The sequence below is a fragment of the Salarias fasciatus genome, chromosome 16 (assembly GCF_902148845.1).
Source record: "Salarias fasciatus chromosome 16, fSalaFa1.1, whole genome shotgun sequence".
Lineage (NCBI taxonomy): Eukaryota > Metazoa > Chordata > Actinopteri > Blenniiformes > Blenniidae > Salarias > Salarias fasciatus.
Genome location: NC_043760.1, coordinates 15,067,395 through 15,084,423, shown reverse-complemented (window position 1 = coordinate 15,084,423; position 17,029 = coordinate 15,067,395). Strand labels below are relative to the sequence as shown.

The following is a 17,029-nucleotide window of genomic DNA, read 5'->3' as shown; positions in this document are numbered from 1 at the left end:
CATCCGCTGTTGGAGAGTTCACTGAAGAATCCATGTATCACTGCGACAGACTGCCAACATTTTCTGTGATCCTCGTTTTATGATATGAAGGTATATTGCTTGGCTCTGTTCTTTAGATTTACAATATACTGATGTAATGTAGAATTCCTTAACCAACCCCTCCAGCTCTCAATTAACAATAAATACAGCAATTGTTTACATGCATAGATTTTATATGCACCATTCTTTCACCAAATTCCATAGGAATGTAAGTATTCAGAAATCTTTTATTCCGTATTTAATGGACTGGCAAATTGTAATTGTTTGTCTTGATGCTTCTGTGCAGACAATATCTCCCACCACCTTATTCTTGGCTGCGAAAGTGGAAGAGCAACCTCGGAAACTCGAGCATGTGATTAAAGTTGTACATGCTTGCCTAAACCCGCAAGAATCCCCCCTAGACACAAAAAGTAATGTAAGTTGGGGTACCATCTTTTTTTTTCTCCTCTTCTCTTTGTGTCTTCTATTGTCTGGTCATGGCTTCCCTATGTGTAAGTGACTGCGTGATGTTCTTCATGGCCTTTGTACAAAGGGCCTTGTTTTCTCTGCCCTGGCCTGCACTCCGTGTATACCGAACACCTACATCTAACAAGGCTTACGTTAATGGTAAAAATAAGCCTATAGCCTTTGGACTTTTGGCCATGTGGAATCAGTTCTTAGGGGTATAGCTTAATAGACTCATTACAATTGTGTTGTAATGACTGTCTATCAAACTTCAGGCATACCTCCAGCAAGCTCAAGAGCTGGTGATACTTGAATCCATAGTGCTGCAGACCCTGGGTAAGTAGTGGTGACTGGAGTGGATGACTTGAGCTTTCTTTACCATTGTTTTTAATGGTTAATCGGTAAACGTAAGGAAGCAGTGCCCTTGAACATGATTGCATTTATTTCTCACTGAATTGTTTGATCAACTCTCCTGTGGTTACCTTGTGAAAATACATATTTTCAATCAATTTTGTAAAGGTGACACATCATTCTTGCATTGCCATGAAACATGGTTTTAATGAGGCTGGGAGATTCTGCAAATCTGAACTTGACCTCAACATCAACATTTTCCTTCACATGGTGTGACAGATTGTCTCACATAACTCTGTACAATATGGTGAAAGTGGTAAGAGTTTATTCGCGTGCACTTAATTGACCTTGCAGTTCTTTTTACATTTCTCTTTAGCTCCAAATGAAGCATTGTACTTCTTTGCTCCGTCATTGAATGACTTGTCACCTCCCAACTGTGTCTGTGTTGAACTCACCTGTCATGTATTTTGTTCCAGGCTTTGAAATTACTATTGATCACCCACACACTGATGTGGTGAAATGTTCCCAGCTAGTGCGAGGTAGAGGCTTCCTTCTTTGCTCTTTGTGCCCTCTGCTCTTGTTTGTCCCACCTCAGATATGGGTGGGGTGGGGGGTGAAAACCTTGCTGATGTAATGGTTACAAGGCCACATACCTTATTGAATTGACGACCCTTTGATTTGACTGTACGAGGTTAACGTTAATGACAACATTTGCCAACGCTTATTGAGCCAAGACTGAGACTAAATTTACTCAAAGCTTTTGATTCTGCAGCATTCTCCACCTAAGATATGTTGGTCTGCAATCCCATTATGGACTCTATGCACAACTTCACCACTTCCTGAACTTCAGGAGGCTCCTTGTTTCCTGTCTTTCATGATAAGACGAGCCGATTAACGCAGGTGTGTCTGACCTCTGTAACCACAGCAGTAATGGTCAGACACACCTGCGTTAATCAGCTCGTCCTATTATGAAAGACAGGAAACAAGGAGCCTCCTGAAGTTCAGGAAGTGGTTGAGTTGTGCATAGAGCCCATTGGAATTTTAAAGATAAATTTATCTAATTGACTGGTAATCAAGATAAATCAGCCCAAGTTTATCAGCAGGATATTAGAATTATTTCAATTGGTTTCTATTGTCGGTCTTCTATTTCAGTTTGTCAAATTTATTTTATGTGCGCAAAATTAATTTACACATTGACAGTGAAAGTTTTCTTCTTCGCTTCAGCGCTGCATTCACTCCAAATTTAAATTTCCACAATTTTTCATCAGATTGTATTATTTTTGTCAGTCTTGGCTTAATCAGCGCAGCAGAACTCTTCCTCACCATGGTAAATGTTGAGAACCTCCCTTGATAACGACAGAAATACTAATACCCGTTTCCGATCTCCACTCTTCTCTCTCTCTCTCTCTTGCAGCAAGCAAGGATCTGGCACAGACTTCCTATTTCATGGCTACCAACAGGTTGTTATCCTGCCCCTCCTTTGTTGCACTTTGACTGCACACCATAGCTTCCTGTAATGCAGGGTACCCTTTCAGTGTCCAACGGGCCCTACTTGCGCTGGTGGTTGTTGGGACGCTTGCCTCCTCTCCTCAGCTCCCCTCCTTGAATGCGAGGCGGCGGGACATGGGGGCTCGCAGCGTTACCGGCCCCGGCCGCAGTGCGGTGTATTGTACAAGGGACCACGTGTTGGCACAGATGGGTTGAATGCAAGATGTGAAGTGTAGTGGTGCGCTTGAAAACCACATGTTTGTTCGGTTGAGAAAAAGTGCATAAGTCTAAAAGAAAGACACTGGTAGCCTGAATAGCAGCTAAAGATTTCACAGATGTAAACATTTCTCGTAGAGGTCCTTCCGGTAAGTACCGCAGATTATTTTTTTTTACAATTTTTTCTGTCTCACATTCATTTGTTCCAAATGCATATTTCAACTTTTTGTGACAGCAGCTTGTTATTATGCAACATATTTCCAGCTCTGAGCCATTTTTTAATACATTAGATCATGTAAGCTATAATGAAGCCTACTTGTTACCCTTTAAAGACTTGCAGATGATTTGTGTTTTTCCATTTGCTAGCAAGGGTCTGATTTTTTTTTTTTTTTTTTTTTTCTTTTGCCCTGCTATACCAAGCCAAGCAGTACTGATACAGCTGATGTGTATTGGAGTGAATATCCTCCTAGTTAAAATATTAGTAGGAAAAAGATGTGATCATGAGTAAGTTTGATCAATTCCAGATTGTGATAGCTAGGCAACCCGAAGCTGCAGCTCCTGTGAGGTATCCCCGGCCTACAGTGGTCAGTATCTGTCAGAAGAGGTCCAGGGCAGGAATAGTGCCAACAGATTCAGGGTCAGTCCATGCTCATGTGCAGGCTGATGAGTCTGAATTGGCTCATTGATTTAATGCTGGATCTGATTAAAGACGGAATCTGAGATCTGAGAAGGACTAAGACAGAATAACAGCTGATTGGTGAATACTTAGACACCTGCCTCTAAGCAAGGTATCGCTGTGCTTCTGTTGGTCAGCAGCACTTGTGCTTTTTGGTTTTTATTTTCTGTGAAGTTAGTTCCTAAATTTCGGTATAAAGCTAGTCTGTGGTGTGAGCTCTTTTTTCTGAACTCCCTTAAAGTTACAGGAGCTTCAGTAAAATAGAAATGTGCTGTTGATGAGTGGCTTGGTACAGTGCTACCCTCTGCTGTGGAAAACCACAATATGCAATGTCCTATGTCCAGATCAGACGACATTGAGTTGTTTTAAGTCCTAAAGTGATCTGACTGAAAAACCTGGTCTTCAAAGGGTGTGTTTGAAATGGGCCAATGTATAGAGAGAATGGTGTTAATGTCATTTTCTTGTTCTTAAGTTTCCGAATAGTCAACAGTGTCTGGATGCTGACTGTGTGAAATGTTGTGTTGCCTGTGATTGGAATTAAATTGTGTGTAGTTTAGGACTCTAAAATTGTTCTAGTGAGGTTAGCACAAGATCATTTGGAAATCCATCTTGTCAAATGCTACAAAATGTTGAATTATTATGAAATCAACTTGATCACAAATACAGGGTCCAGACATTGTACTTGTTTATCTAAATTTGCAGACTTAAATGTGTGGTTGTGCTCAAGTTAGTGCTTCTTTTATTGAGACTTGGACTTGATTGACTGCAGACAATCTAACTTTGACTCAGTCGATGATTCAGTTGTGCGGTCACGTCAAATCAATTTTTGATTTCTTAACGTTTGATGAGAAATGTGTGTATTTTGTCCTGTCTGTGTGAGCTAGATTGACTACTTGAAATACTAATTCCTGCAAATTCTTGTTTTCCCTGATGAATGTACCATTACACATCAACAGGGGTCACTGTTAAATATTTGCATTTCTTTGCTTGAAAATACATTTTATCTGTTCAAACAGTCCAAACAGAGGCTGGTAGTGAAGCAGCCTGCCACTTAACAATGTGCCTGTAATTTGTGTGGCATTGTTCTTTATATATTTCACACTGAACAGACTTCTCCTTGCTCCAGGTTGCTGGTTAAATACTAAAAAGCAACCCCACTCTGTGCTGACTTTGCACATATTTATAAGCTCCATAACTTAAACCAGTGCTTTGTACTAATTTGCCACATGACACAAATAGAGATATTGGATTTACAGTAAATCCTTTTAACAGAGCTTGATACCAGTGGTGTAGTGAATATCAGGCTCATTGGAAACGGGTGTGTGCAATACTAACTGAAAAATAATTGTGCATACTTGCGTGCACCCTGAGCTACACCACTGGGTGATGTCTTTATTATCTTTGTTGTATCAATATAATTGCACCAATTGCATCTTAAAACTGTCCGCTCCTCTTTGTGTTTTCCCTCTCTTGTTCTCCACATGTGGGATCGATCGTGACCGCGCCTGGCCCGAATCAACTCCCTCACATACACGAAATACTTGAACACACACTCCTAAAGTCTACACCTCACTACATTCTGCCTCCAGTACAAGCCCACAGTGATCGCCTGTGTGTGCATCCACCTGGCGTGCAAGTGGTCTAACTGGGAGATCCCAGTTTCTACGGATGGGAAACACTGGTGGGAGTACGTGGACACCTCTGTCACTCTCGAACTGCTTGATGGTGAGATGAAAGACGGATATTGTGCTTTGTTACAGCAAAAATAATTATATTGCTTTCTAACTGCAGTAGATGTTTGAGAATGTTTTACTATAAGGTCCTGGAGGGTTGACATTTCTGACCCGTTTGAGTGAGAGACAGCTCAGAGCATCAGTTTGACTGTGATCATGTTCTGTTTTCAGAGTTGACTCATGAGTTTCTGCAGATTCTGGAGAAGACACCCAGCAGGTTGAAGAGGATACGCAACTGGAGGGTACAATATGTTGCGCTGTTTCTCAAGCAAATGTTTTCATGCAGTTTTTTGTGCTATAAATCCTGAAAAGTTAGGTAGCAGGTTGTTCTGAATATCAGATAACAATGATTATAACACCATGAAAAAACCTTTTGTAGTCCACATTGACTGAATTTTCTGATGTAACAATATGAGCATGTGAAATTAAGCTACTTAACATTACCAGAACAGAGACAAATGCATGTGTACTCTACACCTGTTTGGATTTTTTTTAATTTAGATTAAATCTTCAGTGTTCCTTCCTCATTCCTTGCACAAGTGAAGCCCCGATTTTACTCTTGACACCAGCAGAAAACATTTAATGCCAAACTAATCAGCATAACTGACCTCTGTGCCCTCTAGGCAACGCAAGCTGCCAAGAAGCCCAAGACCGAAAACACCAGTTTGATGGACAACTCATTTCCCGGGCCTTCAGCGTCACAAGACCAAAGTGATTCCTCTTCCAATCCCAGTTATTCTAAAGCAGGCACTGCCTTCGCCATGTCCTTATCCGGTCAGCCTCAGCGATCATCCCTTTCACTGGACAGCATTTCTGCCACATACAATCCAGCCAGCCACAGTGAATGGCCCCAGAGCGGCCCGAGTCAGGCGGGGTACCCATCGGCCTGCATAAAACAGGAACCTCTCAGCATCCCTATCCAGGACACGGCGACGTCCTCACAAATGTCCGTTCCCTCGCTGCTTCAGCCAGTAATTAAAACTGAGAAAACCTTAGATTTCAATCCCGTCAAACTAGAACAAAAAGGATCTGGCGGCGGTGGTGTGGGCAAGCATCAGCCGCCAACTCCACCTGCTTACCCTCCACCAGCTCAGCCTCCCACGCCTCAGTCCTCCTCAGCTCAGAAGCTTTCACTCGAAAAATACAGAGAGAAACATGTTTCTGAGATTGGACTCCCCGGACAGAAACGTAGGCAGGAGCAGCACGGAGGAGCGATGGACTGTGACATGAGAGGGGATATGTCGTCCTCCGCTTTTACCTATGCACCAGCTACAGTGAGCCAAGTAGACCACAGAAAACACTCGCAGCCCCACCAAACGGCGTCCCCGATGAAAATGAAAGCCCCATCCTCCTCGGCTTCAGGCCAAGACAGACGTCATTACAGTGACAAACGGGACAAAGGCTTGCCTAAACTCCACCTGGCTGTCCCTGGCGGCAGCTCCCTCGGGCAGCCAAGCAAAGACGAGCTCAAGATGAAGATCAAGGTTTCGTCGTCGGAGCGCCACAGCTCATCAGACGAGGGCATGGCGGCCAACAACAAGAGTAAACATTCCAGCCCGCTGGTGAGCAAGGAGAAACACCGCGGATCGGAGCACGGCCTTCATCGCCACCACAAGCACAGTCACACACACAGCGGCAACGGGCGAGGAGACGCGGAGGGTCCGGGCAGCGGGGCCGGCTTGCTGCGGAGTCCCCCAGGACTGGTCAGCATGGAAGGGTCCACGCTCGCGCCCGCCGGATTGGCCCCTCCATCGTCATCGTCATCCCGCAAGAGGGCGCACCCCGAAGTCAGCCACAACCACCACCCTTCATCCTCCACCTCCTGCTCCAAAGTGAGCAAAATCCCCAAGGGTGGCACTGGTGCTGCAGGTACTCCATCTTTTTCTTTCCCCCTTTCCCCCCCTCGCTCCTCTCCTGTACTGCAGTGTGTCTTATCTGGCTTGCAGCTCTATGGCTAACCTCCCTCAATCCCTCCCTCCTCCTCCTCCTCTCTCCTCCCCCCTTATTCTTGTTTCTCCTCCCCCCCTCCTGTCACATTCAGGTGGGCTGCGGACCTCTCAGCAGTACCCTCCTCATAGTGATTCGCCACATGAAGTAGGAGAGCAGAGACACTGAGTCCACCACTCTGCGGCCATGACCAGCACTTGGAAATGGCAGCAAACTATCCACAGATCAGACTTTGTTCACTTCCTTGACAAGTGCCCTGGGAAAAAAAGAAGAAGAAGAAAAAAAAAAAAACTTCATGTGATGTTAAACCCTTTATCGGAAGGCAGAAAAACTTAAGTCTGCAAAAAAAAAAGATAGAACATGTGTTGTTGGACTTCTCGGTTTCTGAGACACAAGAAAGATGACAAAAGAAAAATGCTTCCTGACTGTCACATCTCTGTGCTGTGATGCTCAGTCCTGTTATTCTGTTAGTGTATCGGATCGCTGCTCGGTTAGCCTTCCTCCTCCAGCAGGCGTCAAGAAGGGTTGAATGTGTTTCCATCAAGGAGGGGAGGAAGTTGCTTTGATCCATGTCTCCATACAGCAAAACACAAGTATTACAAGTACTATAAACAGCATGAAAGGTGCACTTTCTTTATAACTTTTTTTTTAAACAAGTAATTTAATTGAATCACATTTCTGTGGTTGATGGAGAACGCTTGTGGCCAGCTGGAGAGGAGTCGAGCTTTTGTTGGCTGGCATTCCTTTTAGTATCTCTGTTGGATGCAGTTTTTTTTTCTCTCTCTCTCTCTCTAGTTGTAAAAGTTTGATCTCCTCAATTACTTCGTTGTCTTGGTTTCTTTTTATACTTAAAATACTGTGCGTATAATTTTCGTGTTTCAATCATCAAAGGGATTTAAGAAGAAGAGCGCTTACTTGTTTACAGATAATGGAGATAACTGTACATACATTTTTGTATGTTTTAAAGAGAAAAAAGCTATACCATGACTACTCAGGTTTGGAGCTGCTTGTAAGTATAACTAGATAACTATAATACCTGTAAAAATCAAAAAAAGAGTTTTATTTTGAGTGGATTGGGCATCATCGGGTGTATGATTGCAGCATTCCAGTGGTGTGTGCTTCTTACAGCCTTGCTATAAGACATAGATCTACTGTAGGTTTCCATCACAGGAAATATCAGCTGATTCCCTCAGCACATCCAACAACTAGTTACCACGTCAGAGCGATGCAATTTGTACCAAAAAAAAAAAAGATATTTTTTGGACCTCTACGTAGACCTTAAGCTGGATGCCAAAGGTTGTGCCTCACAGAGAAGAAAAAGAAAAAAGAAAAAAAAAAGAACAGTAGTAGTGTTCTAATAAAGTTTACATAACCCTTTCTTTGTTTTTCAATGTACATGTTGAAGTGCATCAGACATTTCATGATATGACGCCGTAGCTTGATAGGGGTCAGCCTTTGAACTGGGCAAGTGTAAGTGTTAATTATTAGCAGGGTACTATTCTGGAGAGGTCGGGCAAAAACACTCGTTACAGCAGTTACCAATTGAACTTATGCAAGATGACCGGCTCGATGTGTGGCGGAACCTCAAATATCTGCAATTTAGGTATTTTTCTGTAGGTTTTTCTTTCCATGTACTAATTTGGTTGGATTTCTGTTGATAACCACGTATTTGCCCAAATATGGTTTCGTACATTAAGTTTGCTAATGTTCCGTTGCTGACTGGTTTTAGGGTTTTTGCAATGTTCAAACCCCGTCATAAGGCAGAGGGTGGATTCATCTGCACCCTAATTCATGAGGTTTTTTTTTTTTTTTTGTTTTGGTTGGGCATCCAAACCAGCGACACTCAACGCAACCAATCAACAACAGCTATTCACTTTTTTTCCTTTACCCTTTATTCATTTCAATATTACAAATAAACTTGGAAGTTGCCACTACCCTGACACAGTATACATTCTGATTTTTTTTTGTTTGTTTGTTTTTTTGTCATTTTGTCCCTTGAGTACATGAACTATGTCTTTAATTAATGCCTGAGATGGTTGACTAAATGAAAACGTCTAGTAGCCTATTATAAGAAAATGACAAGCAGTTTAAATTGTATAGTGTTATTTTCAAAAGCATTTTATCAGAACCTAGACCTCTAGTAACAGGATGTCAGATTGGCACATGTATTCAGTTACAAAAATGTATTATTTAATCATCTCTATACATATTGTCTCCCTGTGTAAGAGCACATATTTACATCAGTCTGTAGTCCTTGAATTTACTGCGGCATTGTCACAGATGAATTGTAAGGTTGGGGTGGATAAGATGTGTTCAGTGTCTGTCAGCGATTGCATCAAATGTCCTCTTGAGTCTCTCAACCACACAGTCCTTCACGGTGACCACAGCAGCTCTTGAGCTGCGTTTCCCGAGAGTTGGCGTTGGCTTCCTTTTGGGGGACGAAGGAATGCTTTAGAAGCTGATCAGCATCAGGGCGCAGTTTCTGGTTGCTACAGAAAGGAAAAAGAATCAAAATGAATATTAAGTCACCCTGAACAATGGACATCTTCACCACTTCCTGAACTTCAGGAGGCTCTTTGTTTCCCGTCTTTCATGATAGGATGAGCTGATTAATGCAGGTGTGTCTGACCTCTAACAACTTCAGACACACCTGTATTAATCAGCTCATCCTATCATGAAAGACGGGAAACAAGGAGCCTCCTGAAGTTCAGGAAGTGATTGAGTTGTGCATCGAGCCTATTGAAGGAGATCTTAAATATGACTTTGGCGATTCCACCATGTGATAGACACTTGAATTAAAGTCAGTCGATGAAAGTGTGTGTGTGTGTGTGCGTAAATGAGACGGCATTGAGTTTAAAGGCACATAGTTCTGACCATATTTTGTGTAGTTCATAAATAATGTATATAAGGTATCAACATTGTAAAAAATAGTTTTAATATATTACACTCTGGAAGATTAAATGATTCAGTAGTATTTTGACCTGTTCAACCAAAAATGTAAAAATCCTTTTAAAAAAAAAAAGCTGTTGAATATTTTAGTACACAAAATACATATCGGTAACACTTCAAGCACCCGGTATAACACATAAGTAGTTATAAACACTCATACATGATCACAATGCTTTATAACTCACTATACAGCATAGGGTTAGGATTAGGTCCTGGCATTGTGATCATCTATGAATGTTTATAACTATCGCTACACGTGTTATAATGGCATTATAATGCTTTATAAATGTACTTATGTGTTATACAGGGGGACTTCAAATAAAGTGTTACCGACATATCTAAAAGTTTCTGTGACACAAATGGAAAACTGTTAAAGAGCATGAAAACACATGCAACTTGGAAGCTAGAAAGCAAGTGATTGTTATAAATGTCGACCTGCAGTTGATACCGACTTTCACTAAATTCTGTGGCCTGATTTTCTAGTTGGACTTTTAACAGAATTCGAATTCATAACAGTAGCTCCTCTACATCAGAGGGTAAGAACGTCTCACCTCGTCAAGCAAATTTTCACAAAGTCCTTGGCATCTTCTGAGAACCCAGCGGGTAAGGAGGGCATCACGCCTCTCTGAGCCCCGATGTAGAATAAGGCAGCCATCTTGTCCATGTGTGCCAGCGGTGGTTTTCCCGTGGCCATTTCAAACACCGTACAGCCCACGCTCCATATGTCGGATTTTCTTCCATATCCTGTCTCGTTGATGACCTGACACATGGAGAAATGTTCGTGGATTTTACTTTACTTACAATGCATTTTACTGCTTGAACAATCTTAACCTGGGACTTGTGCTCCAACACTAAATCATGTGTGCTCATGATCATGAACACGCCTTCCGGCTGCCATGTGCACGGGGCTTGCACACCATTAGGAGAAACATGAGGTTCAGTGTTTGCTTCAGAAAAGTAAAAACAAAATGGGAGGAATAGAAAATAAACTGAGCCACAATCCCTCTGTTGGAAAAACAAAACAATGTAACAATGACTAAAAGATGAACACAAAGGTGACTGGATCTGGACCTGGTGAGCAGGATTGATACTCATACCTCTGGGGCCATCCAGTACGGGGTGCCGTGAACCGACTTCAGCAGATCTCCGCTGTTGCTCGCTGTGTGATTCAGACAGCTGAGACGTCTTGCACACCCAAAGTCTATGAGCTTAATGACTCCAGTTGGCATCAGCATGATGTTGTTTCCCTTCAGGTCTCGATGAATGACCTGATTCAGGTGAAGGTAAGCCACCCCGTCAAGGATTTGCTGAGTGTAAAGAGCCAGGACTCTCTCGGGCAGTGGGCCGAATCTGAGGTCAGCAGAGAACCGTGTCATTTAGGCACCGAAACAACAGTTGAAACACTGAAGCTCTCAAAGCCAACCTGTGCAGGATGCTCGCAATCGATCCTCCTGGAACATACTCCATGAAGATGGACACTGCATGCTGATAGAGCGACGTCCCCAGGAAGCCCACAATGTTGATGTGTCGAAGGGTTTTGAGCAGTTCCACCTCCCCCTGCAGACGATTGTATTCCTTCTTGGCGGCCTCGGGGTCGGAGGAGTCCAGGCTCACCTGCTTCACAGCGATCAGCTGGCCCTGGCTGGTCAGGCCACAGTAAACCTGGTAAGAAAGAGATACTTGCTGAGAATAGAAAGTACACTTTATTCATCACCTTGAGGAAAATACGTTCTATTAACCGTACACCTTATCTAAACATGCTAGTCTCAGTGCAGTGCCAGGGTCAAGGGGGTCAAGGACCTTGCTAAGGGAGCCATTAACCTGTGAAACTGAACACACACACATACTTCTCTCTCTTCTCTCAACACTGCCTATGATCACCCTTATAGTCCTAAAGATACCTGAAAAACAAGAGATCTACAAGGCAAACGGATGTAATCTAAGACAAGAATTGAGTCATTCAAAAATACTTATTCTAAGCTTTAGATTGTTGTTGTTTTTTTTTTTTTTTGCCAGAATTATTTTAAATAGTATACGTACTGTGCCATAGGCTCCTCTGCCGAGTACTTCACCCTTTGTCCATGTGATGGAGTGATCCCCAGCAAAACCGGAGCCAAACAAGGCACCGCAGTCTGCTGAAACAACCTGCAGAAAATACACACAAACGCAATGAAGACGCTCCAATATACTGTCGTTTAAAAGAATTCAAAGTGCTTAGTGATCGTTTCTGGTGTAGGAGACAGATTTCAGCACATCTGGTTTGCAGAAAAAGGCAGTTTTGCAGCGACAGAAAGCAGGCAATTTACTGATTTGAACAGAATTAGAATGTTGGGAGCTTTCCACTCGTGCCATGTTGGGCCAAGTGAGGAAAAGTTGCTATCTCTTTGTATCTTTTATTAAAACTATGTCCAAATCTTGAATTTAAAATCCTTATTTTAACTTATAAAGTTCTTAGCAACCAGGCTCCATGTCTTAAAGAGATGTAAGTCCCAGGAGAACTCTTGGTTTGCAGAGTGCTGGCCTACTGGAGGGTCCTCGGTTTTCTAAAAGTCAAATTCAGTGATCAGGTTTGCTTGTGCTCTGACGGTTGTGCTCCTATCACGTGCAGTGATTTAAGGCAAACTGTTGGTTGCTTTCTGCTTGTGTCAACCCCTATTTGAACCAGAGTTTGTATCCCTCTCCACAATCTACTTCCCCTTTCGCCAAAACCGACATTGCTATGATAATCTGTTTGTTGGTTTTTGGTCTCTGTCCTCTTCTTTTCTCTCCTTCTATCCCTGGACCCCAGCCGGAACAGCAGAAAGCTGAGAATTCTACTTCATTCTGCAGATGTTTCTAACAGTTAAAACAAAGTTTTTCCTTTCTGTCATCACCTACAAATACCTGTAGATGACTATGTTGTATTTAGTGATAAAGAAATACAATTTAATCAAATCAAATTTCATTAAAAACCTAGAGTGGTTTTTTTTAATGCACTCTGCCTACATAGAGCCAAAAACTGGTCTCAAATCTCTCAAGAACAAACGTAAGAAACATATCACAACCTTATTCTGTTTTCGAGGGACACTTTCCATGGTAAAATCTTAATATTATGCAGAAAAAAGTCTGTGCTGTCAATGGGAACACCTAGACTCTCAGTCTCAACATTTTTACTCCTCAGACAACTGAATGTCACTGACATTAAATCCTCTTGACCTGTCTCCTTTACCTTTCTCAAATTCAACAGTGATAAAACAGAGGTGCTGATGCTTATCTGCTGCTTAAAAGTCCATACATGGTCATCTGTGTAAGTCTCAATTATTGATTGATACAATTCAAGAATTTTAAGGAAACTGAAAAAAAAGGAGTGTAATAGTTTTTTTTTTTTTTTTTTTTTTTTTTTTTTACACTGAATATTTGCTGTGAAACTTGTCTTCCTCAATTACCTCAGGCAGCGGGTTTTGCCTGGATATTGGATCTTTCCCTTGGCTCGACTCCTCCCTGCTTTGCTCCAGGTTTTCTGATAGCTGGCCCACAGATAAGGCCCTTTCATCTAAGGAGATTAGCTCCTCTGCCAGACACTGCAGGAGGTCTTCGGTCAGCGGCCCATCTCCAACCTCGTCCAGAAACTTCCGGTAAACAGGTGAGATAGTGGTGTGGCTGCTGCTGCTGTCCGACGTCCATGTGTTGATCTTCGGTTGTTGAAGGCTTTGAGGTACTTCAGAATTCGATTGGTTTGGACTTTCCGGTGAAGGTTTAACCACCATTTCCAGCAAGTTTGTTTGTATGTACCTAGAATTTTTAGTTTGAGAGGGTGTCTTTTGTGTAATCGGGGTTTTGTCAGGAGATTTTAATGTGGCAGTCCCATGTTTAGACTCATGTATAGTCGATAACGTGCAAATTTCTTCTTTGTCATTATCACCCTTTGGACAAGTACCAACATCTTTAGCAAGTGCTAACTCAGGCTGCGTGCTAACAGTCTGCTTTGTTTTGTGATTGCCCTTTCTTGACACAGGCATGAGGTGTGGTTTCATCTTAGGGGGGACAGGTTTTGCTTTGCTCTTAGCAGAAACCACCATACTCTCTCCTGGACTTCTCCTCATCTTACTCTGCGTTGGCTTCAGAAGCTTGTGTTTGACTTTGTTGATCTGCTGTGGTTTTCTTGATGGAGCTGATTGTACATGTCTTTCTTTGAGCCTCCCACAGGAGCTGGATGCTCTGATGTTATCGTAAATAGGGCCTGCGAACATCTCATAAATGGCAGGTCCTTCATCCCCGCTCTGCATCTGCTGAAACATGTCTTTGTAGGTGATGAGGTCCACAGCAGACTTAGACCTTGGAATATCATCAGCAACATTGGGTTTCTTCTCCTGTCTGGCACTTTTGAGCTCCCGAGCTGGGGTGTGCTGCTGTGTGTTGTTGCTGCTCTGCTTGTCAGGGTGCACTCGTTTGCTCGGTGAATAATCGACAGTCTTCTTCTTGGAGGATGGGACATTTATGTTGAAATTAGCGCCTTTAGCTGGTCTCATCTTTGATTTGACTTTAGCTACAGCGCTCTCTTTGCGAACAATGAGCTCAGGGCTTTCCCTGGTTTTGTCTGTGACTTTTGAAGAAAGTGAGGGGTACCTTGGATAACCTTTGGACTGGTTCCCGTTTGGTTTATTTTGATCTTTTTGCGACAGTATTTTGGGGTAATAGTTAGTTTGAATACTTGCGTTCTGCTTATGGTTTGTGTCAGTTCTTTTTTCGTTATTGTGGATATGCTTTAAGGCTGTGAATGTGTTCTCAGACACATTAAAACTTGCAGTTGCTGTGAAGTATGGAGCTTTCCTCACAGCCGTGCTGGCTTTTTTTGTCCCGTCCATTGTTTTTTCTAGCTGATGCTTTTCAGTAGAAGAATCTATTGTCTGTTTCGGAGGTTTTCGTATATTTCTGTATTTCCAATCTGAACATGCAATGGAGCCATCTTGATTATCATTTAAAGTGCATTGGCTGATCTCTATGTCAGGTTTTGTGGTGAAGTCCACACTCTCCTCTTCCTCCTCAGAGTCAGATGTGAAAGGTAGTACGTTGTTTATGGTTTCCACATGCGAAGCTGCAGACTCTCCGTTTCGTGCACAATCCGCCATTTTCAAGGACAAGCTGTCAAAGGATTCTTTTGTAAAATTCACATTTGTAACGTTGTATTCACAACAAGCTTTTATGACTCTTTCAGTGCTCAGAACGTCCTTTGTGTGATAGTTAAGACCTCCCTCGCAGTCACGAATTGATCTGTGAGTCAGTTCATCGTCATTGATCCTTGACTGATCTCTCACATTCAGCCTTTTCTCTCCAGCAAGATCAGTCTTGGTGGAGGCCATATCCTTCAAATGCTGCAGAAGCACGTCCCCTAAAGGCGTTGGATTGCTATCTCCACAAGCACTGCGGTCACTCCTGTCAACATCTTCATCCTCGATATTGAAGGAACTGTGGCTGCTGGTGCTAGTGCTGCTGGATCGGGTTTCCTCACTGTCAGTCTTAGCAATCAGAGGGCCATTGTGTGGATTGGCACAGGAGAGCCGCTCTCTCCTCAACCTGGTCCTGGAGCACAGGAGGCTACGAGAGATGGGCTTCAGCGGAACGTGTTGCTTTAGCACCAACGGAGCTGTGGTGTCTCTGAGTCGGCTGTCCAGGGGTGCCAGGAGCTTCGGTGTCCGGGGGTGCGGAGCTGGCAAGAGATCCTGTGAGACAAAGCGGAGCTAATCATTCACTGGCGATGAGTAATGTGGAAAGTAGTTTTATAGGTCAACATATGTATGGACGGAAGCTGCTACGTATTCTAAATGAATACATATCGTGCAGAAATGAGAGGGTCTTTGGCTGAAACTCACATTTACTTCAGTCACATTGTTTTGAGAGCCCAGACCTGCAAATTGAGGAAATGCAAATTCAAAACACAAAGATAAGCACAACACAAAGTGTTATATTTATGAGCTGTGATAATACATACGAGTCTGGACATGTGCTCTGGCCTGCATCATGGTGTTTGAACACAGCAGGGGTTCCATGACGCTCGGAGCTGATTGGCTGAGCTGGGTAGACTCAGCCACAGACAGCAGGCAATACGAGGGAGTGGATGATACGACCACACTTCTTGTTCTCGGTCTACTGATGAAAGATCAAGATCACAACAAGACATCCTTGATGAATGATACTCATCATAAAATTGCAGTGAGGGATACAATGGACTCTTTTCATTCGTCAACATTCTTCTTTGTTTAGATGGGATTCTCTCATCAGGATTTTTAGGTCTCTGTACATCTATCAAACCTCTGCAATGTAAAAAGGGCAAATAATGAGCCATGCCAGAAAGAGTACCTGTTTGTTGGAGGTATTGGTTGGCAGGAGGTCCTGGCACTGAGTAATCCAGCAGACAGAGAGGGATCCACATTACCCCAGTGTCCGCCACTGGTGCTCAAACTGGGCAGGGACACGCCTCTGCTAAGAAGAAGACAGTTTGCCGTAACAGCATAAACTACGATGGTTGAATTTGTTTGCACTGAACGCGGCCCAAAGCCTCATTTTATTCACGTCTCTCCTCATTTCTGTTCACTGGTGCTATGAAATTAGAGATCAGCTCAAAGACTGTTATTCTCCTTGGAGAGCTTGGCTTGATGAGAGCGGCTCACAGCAGACAATAGGCTGATTCACCGAAGCCCTCGCTCCCTCCCCTGTGTGTAACCTGTTTGGGTAGAACAGGTTGTCCTCTGGACGCGGTGACAGGTGTCTGTGTCCAGGTTCCCGAGTGAAACCGGATACCACCCATTCTGCTGCTGGTGTAAAAGTAAGGGGCATGTGTTGACCAGCCCAGCCCAGTGCACTGTGCGTACATGAGAGGGGTGTTTGAGTGTTAACTGTACACACACACTAACACTGTTTGGGTGTACACAATTGCTTCTGGTTGAACAGATGTGCTGTCAAAACTATGAGCTCAAATTAATTTCTGCATCATAGGTAACTCACAAAATATTGTATGTGTTCTCATCAGCATTGCCATGTAAAAACATGAGATAGAGAGAGATTTCAGTGCCCCCACCTGTTCCCCTTCTCTGTGTCGTGGTAGGATTGCCTGACGTCTCTCAGCATCTCCATGTCGTTTTGGAAACAAGGGGGGATCCCCTTATCTGCTCCACACACAAACACACGGAATCATCCAACGCAGGTACGA

The 17,029-nt window shown here is 43.1% G+C and overlaps 2 protein-coding genes and 1 long non-coding RNA gene across 9 annotated transcripts in view; 1 reads left to right on the top strand and 2 right to left on the bottom strand.

Moving 5' to 3' along the window:
• Positions 1–3,746, bottom strand: part of LOC115402898 (uncharacterized) — an 18,105-nt gene extending 14,359 nt beyond the window's left edge. Inside the window, exon 1 of the long non-coding RNA XR_003933172.1 lies at positions 3,602–3,746. This is a non-coding gene — a long non-coding RNA (uncharacterized LOC115402898). The remainder of the gene's footprint in view (positions 1–3,601) is intronic.
• ccnt2a (cyclin T2a) overlaps positions 1–8,828 on the top strand; it is a 10,308-nt gene extending 1,480 nt beyond the window's left edge. The window contains exons 2-10 of one of the 6 annotated variants that reach the window (XM_030111532.1): positions 166–247; positions 326–454; positions 759–819; positions 1,311–1,373; positions 2,249–2,294; positions 4,776–4,939; positions 5,119–5,189; positions 5,571–6,816; positions 6,989–8,828. In XM_030111532.1, the coding sequence (XP_029967392.1) occupies positions 166–247; positions 326–454; positions 759–819; positions 1,311–1,373; positions 2,249–2,294; positions 4,776–4,939; positions 5,119–5,189; positions 5,571–6,816; positions 6,989–7,062 (1,936 nt within the window). In that variant the 3' untranslated portion in view covers positions 7,063–8,828. Of the gene's footprint in view, positions 1–165; positions 248–325; positions 455–758; positions 820–1,310; positions 1,374–1,998; positions 2,688–4,775; positions 4,940–5,118; positions 5,190–5,570 lie in introns of those variants that run through there. The other 5 variants (XM_030111531.1, XR_003933171.1, XM_030111533.1 and 2 more) reach the window with 5 other exon arrangements.
• On the bottom strand, positions 8,818–17,029 carry map3k19 (mitogen-activated protein kinase kinase kinase 19). Of its 2 annotated transcripts, none has more exons than XM_030111529.1 (10): positions 16,898–17,029; positions 16,180–16,299; positions 15,812–15,969; positions 15,693–15,727; positions 13,269–15,542; positions 11,884–11,988; positions 11,267–11,505; positions 10,941–11,193; positions 10,395–10,603; positions 8,818–9,383 (listed from the first exon to the last, which is right to left on the bottom strand). In XM_030111529.1, the coding sequence occupies exons 1-10, from the start codon at positions 16,951–16,953 to the stop codon at positions 9,251–9,253; spliced, it is 3,582 nt and encodes a 1,193-aa protein (XP_029967389.1). In that variant the 5' UTR covers positions 16,954–17,029; the 3' UTR covers positions 8,818–9,250. The 2 variants fall into 2 exon arrangements, with proteins under 2 accessions (XP_029967389.1, XP_029967390.1); XM_030111530.1 differs by having other exon boundaries at positions 15,812–15,966.